The 10365-nt window shown below is 37.9% G+C and overlaps 1 protein-coding gene and 1 long non-coding RNA gene across 2 annotated transcripts; one reads left to right on the top strand and one right to left on the bottom strand.

The window, feature by feature from the left end:
- Positions 1-711: 711 nt before the first annotated feature.
- LOC107690215 (EH domain-containing protein 2-like) lies at positions 712-4548 on the bottom strand. The gene is made up of 7 exons (XM_016488475.1): positions 4496-4548; positions 3854-4120; positions 3361-3537; positions 3006-3103; positions 2144-2556; positions 1413-1577; positions 712-1281 (listed from the first exon to the last, which is right to left on the bottom strand). The coding sequence occupies exons 2-7, from the start codon at positions 4075-4077 to the stop codon at positions 712-714; spliced, it is 1647 nt and encodes a 548-aa protein (XP_016343961.1). The 5' UTR covers positions 4078-4120; positions 4496-4548.
- A 2112-nt stretch (positions 4549-6660) lies between these two features.
- LOC107690216 (uncharacterized) lies at positions 6661-8409 on the top strand. The gene is made up of 3 exons (XR_001634412.1): positions 6661-6718; positions 7425-7665; positions 8189-8409. It is a non-coding gene; the product is annotated as an uncharacterized LOC107690216 (long non-coding RNA).
- The last annotated feature ends 1956 nt before the right edge of the window (positions 8410-10365 follow it).

The raw sequence follows: 10365 nt of genomic DNA, 5'->3' as shown, positions 1-10365 counted from the left end.
CACTGTTTTAGATGTAGTGAGAGGACATTAAGAAACATAGATTTGCTATAATAATGAGAAAATAAAATTGAAGGTGATAATTGTGTTAAATACATTCTATTATTAATCCCTCATGACATTTAAAATTGAAAATATTTTTATTTTTAAACCTAATAGCAGTTACCCTTGCTGGACCTGTTTTGTCCCATGTCTCAAGAATGACTAGTCATTATTACACATAATAATATACAGCCATTATATACAGCCTCTACAAAGTAACATCTCACATATATGCTCAAAAAAATCATAAAGAAAATATTTTGCTACAGCTCATGAACACACAAAGAGCTCTAGCATTCAAGTTCAATTACTTATTGACCAACAGTTTTTTTAAGGAACAAAATTTCACTTGACAAATAGTATTTGAAATGCAACAAGGCACTTTTAAGTGTTGACATTTGTGTGCAATAGCAACAGTCTCGAGGGCGTTTCTGCAACTAGCCAAGCATGTTTTAGACTAGAGGATAAGCTGTTTCTCAACCCTTGGGCAATCTGAACCATCAAAACAACTTGCCTTTTGAGATTGTTTCTGTCTATGGAGGATTTATACATGCAAACTTTGCAAGCTGTTAGTGATTTTAGGTATTATACAATTGAATACATTATTATTAATATTATTCATGACTTGAATGTTGAACAAACACTGGCTTAATAAATATTAAGACATGCAGACTAATCATTGTCTCTCTTCTCTGTGCCAGAGTTCTTGCGCTGTCTTTTGGATGGTGGCACCAGTTGTGCAGGTAGCTCATGAGGGAGCCCGAAGCCCTCCAACTTTACCTCAATGAGATGGCCGGCCAAAGCAAACTCTTCATCATCTAACATGCCATCGTGGTCCACATCTGCAAGCTTCCAGATTCTTCCCAGAACCGAGCTGGGCGGACGAGTGCTCATCATCCAGCCCTTCACTTTAATCCCACTCAGCTTTCCCTCATGAGGTGAGAGGTTGTAAAAGATCTCATCATACTTTGGTTTATCTTTTGATACCACCCATTCTTCATCTGAGACATGATCACTTTCTCCATTGGATCCATAGTGATTAAATGGGTTCCCCTCAGTAAAAGGTCCGCTGTGTGACCCTAGAAAAGGTCCTCCTTGCACTAAAAGTTTGTCAGCTTGATCTTCTTCTTGGCGTAGAAGAGGCATCAGCTTGGCTATGTCCGTGTTTAGGAGCTCATCCAACCCAGCTAAGAGTTTAGGCTTGAGGCCTTTAAACTTGAAGTCATGACTCATGAGTTGCTCCTGTATGTGATGTGAGAATGCTTATCAGACAGATATCATATACGATAACTTAATTTTAACTCGTATGCTTATAGTAGTGGCAGAAAATACATTTCATACTGGACATGCTTGATTATAAAGTATTTGAACACCTGCATCTTGGCGCAATCTGGAAAATCTCCAGGTGAAATCTGATATCTCTGCTGGATTCTTGAATAGATGATGGGAAGGTCATAGATTAGATCTCTCTTCTTCTTTTCTCTGCAGAAAACTAAAGGCATATCTTCTTTTAAAGAGCTAATGATATAAGCATGGGCCTGTGGGTGAAAAAAGATTAATGTTTTAGTAGGACTATATCAACTGACCTAAACAAAACAAGCAGGTAGATGCAGAACAATTTCAATCACAGCAACTACATTAGTCACAAAGTGTGTTTTTTTTTTCTCAAAATTAAACCTTTCACACATTTCATATGTTCTGACCTTCAAATGAATCACACAGTTATTTAAAGAGATACATTTTCTGCATGTGATAAACATTTAATTTAGAGTTTTTCACATATAAACATTGATCAACATTGTTTTGCTTTATTTCCAATTGAAAAAGGAGATTGTATTTTTTTATTAAAAAAGCTAATAAAAGTTAGTTTACATCACATCATGATTTGCTACTTTATATCACTAGTCAAAGTAGGTGGTATGTTGACATGTCATAATTATTTTTGATTCTTTTTCTAGAGAGAGACTGTACAATGACAAATTTTTCAACGTTTCTGAATACACTAGCATATAGATGTCCTCAAAGCTATAGACATAATAGTTACTGAAGTCCAATTGTGATTTCATGGAACCAAATGAAGAGTGGAAAGCACAAGGGTCCTCACCCTCACAAGTTGTGCTCGTTTCACCAGATCATTGAGTTTTCTCAGTGCAGAATTTCGTGGCAGGTTCTGAATGCCTGCAAAAAGGTCTTGTTCTTCTTGCTCAAACAGTTTCCAATTGTCTGTCATACGCATTGGAGAAGACCAGAAGGAGCCAATGTAGACCCTCAGAACCTCTGGTGTGCAGAACACCTTCCCGAGTGACCACATGAGGGCGCCATAGACTCGCATCAGCTCCTGGGAGTCCACCATGTCGGCCTTGTTGAGCACCACTCTGAGCTTGTCCTCATTGCCTCGCAATGCCATTATAGTGTGTGAAAACTCATCAGAGATCTCTAGTTTGTGTGCATCACACAAGAGGATAATACGGTCAACGTGCTCCGCAAACCAGCGGATGACCGCTGGAAAGTCATACCCTGAAAGAAGAATAAGAAGAAATTCCACAGGTGTTGGATCAGATACATCAGACACTATAGTGTCACATAAAGTGCACCAAAGCGCACTGCGATCTTTTAAGGGCGACATCAGTGAGAAGAAATTAAACTCAACCTATGTACACTCTTTTAAGAATAAAGGTTCCAAAGGAGGTTTTTTGCAGCGACACCACAGAAGAACTATTTTTGGTTCCCCAAAGAACATTTAAGTGAATAGTTAAGAACATTTTAATTCCACTATAAAAAACGTTTTGAATGGTTCCATGGGTGTTAAAGGTTCTTCATGGAACCATAGATGCCAATAAAGACCTTTTATTGAATGTACTTATAAGTATCAAAGATCGTCTAGGTTGCATAGCTATTATGATTTGCATGCAAGTTGTTTTATTTCTTAATTAGGCTATTACAGCACACTTTATGACACTTCGTACCTCTGCTTATTTTGCGTTTGGCCACAGACAGGATCCCTGGTGTGTCAATGATGCTGATACTCTCTAGGACTCGGTTGGGTAGATGTACACACTGGAATCTGAGAACGTTTCATGCAAATTCAATATCTTTCAAATTGACAGAACATGGGAAAACCCCATCCACAGATGCTCCCTTAAAGGGATGCAGTCAGCTGAGCCAAATCATGATGCATTAGCTAATGTTTTCCCCTCTTGACTATGTCCACCCTTTCACGAGAGTGATTTCTGCTGGTGGAGTGATTTTGACTCTTTCAGTCCAAGTTAATTTCAGTCCAAGTTCAACTTCTTATTGCGTTACTGCTTCTGTCTCACTCACCGATTGAGGAAGGTTGTTCCAAATGGGCTGAGTTTGCGGAAAGGCTTGTTGGAATCTACAGTTAAAGTATTCCCATGAATAATTCCCTCAATCTCTCCATGCATTATAGCAGTGAAACTGTCAGTTGTGGGTTCTGGGCCTATTCGGCTTCCTGGATACTCTTGTTCAAGAAGATATCTGCCACACATGACACAAATTGCTTAAAGTACAAGATGTGTGAAAATCTCTGGTGTCATAATTCACTTATAATATAATACAATATAAATTGTAAAATGGGGGTGAACTTACAGATGACCCTTACATTTTTTCAAAAGATATCAGATTACCTGGATACAGATGTGAAATTAATCTTAATCATGCTATTATGCTTTTATTTTTATATAGCCATTTGATTAATTCACATGTAACAAATTTTAAAAAGTCAATTTATTTGTATAGCACTTATTATTGTGTATATTCTTCAGACGCTAGATGTAATTATTGCAATACTCACCTGATAGAAGTGGTTTTGCCTGTAGAGCACTGACCCACCACTAGTATCATGGGCTTGTTGTCAAAGTCTGCATCTTCAAGGCTTGATGAGTGGAAATCAGAGAAGCCATAATACTTCTCCAGCGGGAGCAGTTTTTGCCGGTAGAGGGTCTTCAGAGCTTCAGAAACTATATGAACTTCCTTCAGACATTTACCACCCCTGTTCTTCATTTCTTTGTCAGCCATCGGGCTACTGCGCTCTGGGAGTTTCAGTAGAAGATTTTCCTTCCTATGTGTAGATGCATAATAATATATATTTTAATATACCAGTTTATCTAACTACTGTGACATGTAGCATTTGACATTTCGTTTGTTTAGGTGTCTTGGCATGTCAGAAGGAAGAAACCCCAAGATTATAAACATAAAGACACAGAGAACAGCTGGATTTAAATGAGCCAAAGTCATGGAGTCCAAGTAGTGTAAGAATGACTGTGCAGTATCATAGTGGTTTCAAAAACTACTCATGTTGCTGGTTCAAATCTATCTCAGCATATTTCAGTCAACACATTGTTTAACTATTAATTATTAATTGACTATGGCATTTAACATTATACTGCATACTTTTAAAGATCACACTGAACAATCAGAATGTAGCTGGACTCACTTCGACAGTGTCGTAGAGCTAACAGATGTGTTCTTAATGGTTACCCTAGACACATCTGTATAACAGAGGGGAGTAGCCTACTCTTTCTTGGGACTCTCTCAGATTTGCCTGATGGGAAGAAAGTGGAGGTCCAAGTGGGTGGAGTGAGACATATGAAGCATTCATATGATAGAATGATAGTGTCATGGCATCTGGTGTCTGGAGCTCAGCCTCAGAGCTCATAAACATGCTGGATGTGGATGTGGACCCAGAGCCCATGAATATGTTTAAAGGACAAAACCACAGAGGGTGGAAACCAGACTGTGGGGATTATTTCATATTACTTCATAATAGAGACAATGTTTTATGTTAGATTTTGTAATGCAAATAATGTAAGCTTTTATAAATAGAAATAATTACAGTGCTTTGACAATAATGGGAAGCAGATCTTGTTTAAATCTTAAATTACAAATGTAATCTATTGGTTTAAAAGAACAATTAGTACATTTATTTTTGCAATAATGGTTACTGCTCAACAAAGGTCGCACACGCACACGCACACGCACACAAACACACACACATACACACAACATGTAGAAAAATGCCTAAACAAATCCTAAACTGAATGCTAAAGCCACATCTGGAGCTCCTACCTGTTTACAACCAGTTGGGATTTTCTTCATGGATGCAACAGCAGTTGTAGTTTACTTTATCACATCTCTTCTTCCTTCTTGGTCAAATTGCACTTTTTAAAAGTTGAGGCATTCGTTTTGAGTATTTGTAGGTTTTAGAGGGTGTTGGTGTGTAGAGGTCTATTGTGTGCAGAGATCCGATGCTGGATAAAGACAAATCTCCACCTCCCCAGTCAGAAACTGTAAAGCTGTCAGCATCATCAACCATTTTCCACGCCTGTTCAGCACAGTGCGTCCCCCTAGTTCTGTCTTCTTATATTATGTGTATAATTTACTGAGACATTATAAGGGAGAGGTCTGAGTAAGCCTTTAAATCATTAGGCCTATACTGAGATTACCAACTATTATCATCATTTTTATCTGGGAAAGTGATCACTGAATGCAACTAATTACATGCAGGCAATATGTCAGAGAAAAGATCAGTCAATTCTCACATACTTTACTATCAAACTGTTCTCACAACAGTTCAACAGACTTTTGACAATTTCCCCACATTTATCTGCTACAAATTAAGGTTAAATATATAATTATTCAATCTATAGTTATCTTTAAACTATAAATCAATATCAAGTACAAAGAGTGCTTTTGTTATAACTTCCTCTAGGATTGAGATGTAACAGTATGGTTTGTTGCATTAATGGAAAACATGGAAATCAGTTAGAATTTTGTACATGCATTTACTTTTAATCAAAAGTACTTATTATTATAAGTACCAATTTATTTTATACCAACCCCTAATTATTCCCTTCTGCCAATTCCACCCATTTCATTTGAGGTATTTCGCGGAAAATGGTGAAAAAAAAGTATTAAAATCTTAAATATCTTAAATATTCAGCCACATTACCATACAATTTATTTATACATTTTTGTATACCAGTACCATGCAAATAAATATGAGAACTGTTAATGAAATGGGCTCATTTACAAATGCCATAGGATGATTTCTAGTTGATTTTTTCACCTATCCCCTGTATCCTGGCACCTGTGCTTGCTTGCTTATTTGTTTGTTTGTTCGTAGTATTGTTTCATTTATTTGTCATAAGATCAAGCAGGAATTATCCATAATTTATATTTGACTGTCAAAAGGAGAAGCACATTAAAAACAAAAACAAAAAAGTCTAAATAGGTTTGTACACAAAAGGTGTTTTTTTACAGTGTTCCTATTTTTTAAAGTAAATCTATTCAGTGTAATTAGATCAGTGTAGATTTTTACCTGTAGGCTTTTCTATTTTTCTCCCCTCTTGTTTTTCGTGTTTTGATTCACCTATGAATTAAACAGCCCAACTGACAGCTGAAATAATCATCAGCCCAAGCCCAAAAAGACATTTAAAAAAAAGAGGAAAAAGAAAAAGTAAGATTACTGCATTCTTGCAACAGTTTGTTTGTACGTTTTGCTCGACTGAATGAATCGATTATTCGAATCAACTTGAATCGAACAGACACTTCAAGACCCGCTCAATAACGCTCGCCGCGCTCTACTGGCTTCTGCACTGTTAGCATATAATAACGTTAAGTAATTAGCAAACTTTTGACGGGACACGCAACTAGCTTGGTAAAGACGTATATGTTGATTTTTAAACCATTAAATAGTCTTATTCATTTTACATGTACGCGTTATGCGATTTGTGTTATACATTACGATGTTAGGTTTGCATTCATTTTTAAAATGACTTGAGAGACTACGAACTCCCTTCCCACACAGGAATTATGAGCTGTTCATATTCAGGGAAAAATGCTTTTACGTTACCTGTTAAAATGATATCGTTTTACCTCCATTTCCGTTGGTTTATTAAATGTTCTTTTAAATATCTTTCCCTTGTTCCTTTCGAGGTAACATTATCTCGCGAGATTATGTTAGTGAAACGTTTTTACGTTTTTGACCGAAATTGATAGTTATATATTAAACAGTGGTTCTAAATAACCGAATTGCATTTCTTTTTTTATGTATGATTTATTGCATTTTCTGAATTGCATTTCTCCCCTGAGTAACAGGAACCCAACAACTGTAAATGGAGATGGAAGACCCTTCACATCTGAGTCTGTCTCTGCTCTCAGCGACCGACAATGTGTCCAGTGATGCGACCTACACCATACCACCACCATGAGACCTGCCGGTGCCAAGCATAGAATCAGAACTGTGGCCAGACACCATGTCAGATTCAAGTAAGAAAAATATCAAGTTCAATCTCTGTGCTCTTCCTGTTTTGTGTTCTTCTGAATGTCCAAACCAGAATTGATGTCTTTCTCATTTGATACAGGAAGCAGAAAGACCTCCACATCCTGCCCATCAACCTCTGTCTGTCTTAAAGCAGAGGATGTTGAGCGCCTGACACCCGTGGGCTCAGGGAAGAGAACCAGAGTCTCGGTGAATAAGTGCCATGTCTGTAAGAAAGAGTTTAAAACCACCAGTGCACTTAAAACACACTTCTTGATCCACAGACAGGCCGGGCCTCAAATCTGTGGTGTCTGTCAGAAAGCATTTAAACACCATCATCAGCTGTAAGTATCACACATGCTGGCATCTGAGTTTTTAAATTTAATAATGTATTTTTATATTTCACAAAGTTTGCAACAAGCTGTAAGTTATACATATATAATATATAAATCATAATTACTAGAAAATGATGGTATGCAAAACATTATTGACTTGTTTGTAGTTTTCAACTACGACAAAAAATGTTCAATTAAACTGTTTGTGTTAGTCAAATAACATTATCTTGGTGACAAATCATTAGAATGTACAAAAACAATGTACAATACATCACAAAAAACAATTTTGAAAAGATGTTCGATTTTCAGTGGAGCAACACAACACTGACCCAAAGTGCTCTCTCGCCATCCTTATTTTCAAGCCCTGCTTACTATGTAAATGGTCTAAATGTCATCACTTACAAAACTGAGAGTGTGGGAGGTCAGTCAAAAAATGTAGATTTAGATTAACAACTTGGAATTGCAGCATGGATAAATCCTGTTTTTTAATAAGATCGTATCACAGTGTCAGTGTTTCCTTTTTTCTCCGTAGCACTTCCCACATGATGACCCACTACAAGAGGAAGACCTATTACTGTACTCAGTCTGGCTGCCACAAAACCTACAATGACAAAAACTCCTTAAAACATCACTGTGCCTCTCGACACGGAGTCTACCGTACGTGTCCTTCCTCCTCCAGCCTCGCTTCCTCCAGCTATGACCTGCCGGCCTCAGTGTGGGAGCCAACGGCTGTGTCCAACTACCTCTTTACCTCTCAGCCAAAGCCAGTTGCAGCTCCTGTGCTAAAGGATCCCAGTTACTCTGGAAAACTCTTCAGTTCTTATGGCAGGGGAGAGCTCGGGATGAGGCGTTATGCAGAAGATGCCCATCACTCTCAGGTGAAACATTCAACATATCAAGAAAGCTGGACTTTAGCATCTGCCAGTGAATCTTATAAGGTTAAAGAAAGCAATAAGATGCTAAACTCCACCCAGTGGACCCTGGGTATTGACGCTGTTGAAGAAAATCCAGTGGTTTCACAGAACCCATTTGATGTCCATGGTCTTGATTTTCATGAATCTTATCCTGAAGAATGGAAAGAGATGCTGTCATTTCAGCCTAACAGAGAGGCACCTATCACTAGCGTGGGTTGCCCTATGAGGCCACGAGCTTCAGTTTGCCCCAAGCAGCATCGTCCCATACTGCTGAAACACAGTCTAAAAGAGCCCAGACCTCCCAACAAGTTAAAGCGACGGCATACCTTTTCCAGTTTTAATCATTCCACTGAATTATACCCTGAACCAAAGAGTGATTTTGACTGTAACCTTGCCAATCCTGTACATGCTTCTCCTCCTGCAACATTGCCCAACAGTAGGAAGAGGAAGTTTTGCTCTAAGGACGTCCTGTGTAATGTTCCAACTCCTCTGCCTGTTCCTCAGCCCACTTGTCATAAATGTTCACGATCACACTCTTCCTCCCTCGTCTCACCTAGTCAGGTGGCACTTGCATCTTTCAGCACTTACCTCGGCAACCAGTTTTTACAAAAGGTACACAACATTGCACTTTTTCATATGTCACCATTTTTTGAAGAGATAATCAATTTTGTATTTCTTTACTCAGGAGCCAATTATGAAATCAACAGGAGAGGAACCAAACTCTGGTTGCAGGTTAGAAAGTTATCACGCTGACTTGAGGGCAATTTTTAATCTATGTAATAGTAATATGTAATATTTCGGAAAACTGAAAAAGTAGAAAAATATTTATCAAAAGTTTTATTTTTGGTTTTTAAAGACTTTTTTCAACCTTGAAATCACAATTGTACAAATTTGTTGTTATTTTGTGGTTTCCACAACTGTGGGAACCCTAACTATTGAAATTCAGTAATTTGAGCCACTTTATGGTACTTTTAAAGAGCTTTTTTTGTCAGTTTTGGAGCGTGACAGCTGCTAGTCACTAGAAAAGAGCAGCATGAAAGTGAGTAATTCATGACAAAATGTTAATTTTTGGGAAACTATTCCTTTATAGAGCTGCCTCCACTATGGTATTGTATGTTTGCTAGCAGACCTAACATAAGATCTTCTGAATATATAGATATTCTAAATCATCAGGTCTATGATAAAATTAAAGTTGCATTTAATCTGGTTTGTTTCCCTGTAGAACATATAAAAGAACTTCATCTATACGTAGAGCTCAGTCGCAGCCCTCATGTTCTCAAGAGAGCGTGTTCTCTGGTGGAACAAAGGAGGAGCATAATTCACAAACATGCACCTCAACACTGGTGCTGACATTGTCTTAAGTATTATTGTGACAACAGGGTTCCCACGCTTCTTGAAAGTACTTGAATTTCAGATATGTGGATTCAAGGCCTGGAAAGTACTTGAAAACAAACATAGGTCCTTGAAAGTGCTTGAATTAAATTTGAAATACATTTTGTTTATGGCGCCATTTAAAAATGTGTCCTATATGTTCTGTCAAAGACAACAAGCGGCACTAATGATTAGGGAGCACGGAAAAAAAAAACGTGTGTGTTGACGCGCAGCCAGAGCCCTGAGCGGAACAGTTTTCTTAAGCCCGCTCCCCCTGAATTTCTGACCATTACCGCCCACTCCCGCAACGCGTGTCACGCTCCCGCAAACATTCTTATTGTCTTATTGTATATATTGCATCAACGAAAATAGTTCCAAATATAGTAACAGCTGAGCCGCTGCGCATCTCTAAAAGCAAACACAG

The sequence above is a fragment of the Sinocyclocheilus anshuiensis genome, unplaced genomic scaffold (genome assembly GCF_001515605.1).
Source record: "Sinocyclocheilus anshuiensis isolate Anshui unplaced genomic scaffold, SAMN03320099.WGS_v1.1 scaffold2239, whole genome shotgun sequence".
Classification (NCBI taxonomy): Eukaryota; Metazoa; Chordata; class Actinopteri; order Cypriniformes; family Cyprinidae; genus Sinocyclocheilus; species Sinocyclocheilus anshuiensis.
This window is presented reverse-complemented; position numbering and strand designations above follow the sequence as displayed.

What these genes read in the sequence shown, in the direction of transcription:
- LOC107690215 (XM_016488475.1), bottom strand. Translation starts at nt 4,077, where the DNA reads ATGGCTGACAAAGAAATGAAGAACAGGGGTGGTAAATGTCTGAAGGAA. An exon ending in AACGAGCACAACTTGTGAGG is followed by an intron (nt 1,578 to 2,143) that starts GTGAGGACCCTT and finishes TTTCACCCACAG; the next exon opens with GCCCATGCTTATATCATTAG. An exon ending in CAGATTGCGCCAAGATGCAG is followed by an intron (nt 1,282 to 1,412) that starts GTGTTCAAATAC and finishes CATCACATACAG; the next exon opens with GAGCAACTCATGAGTCATGA.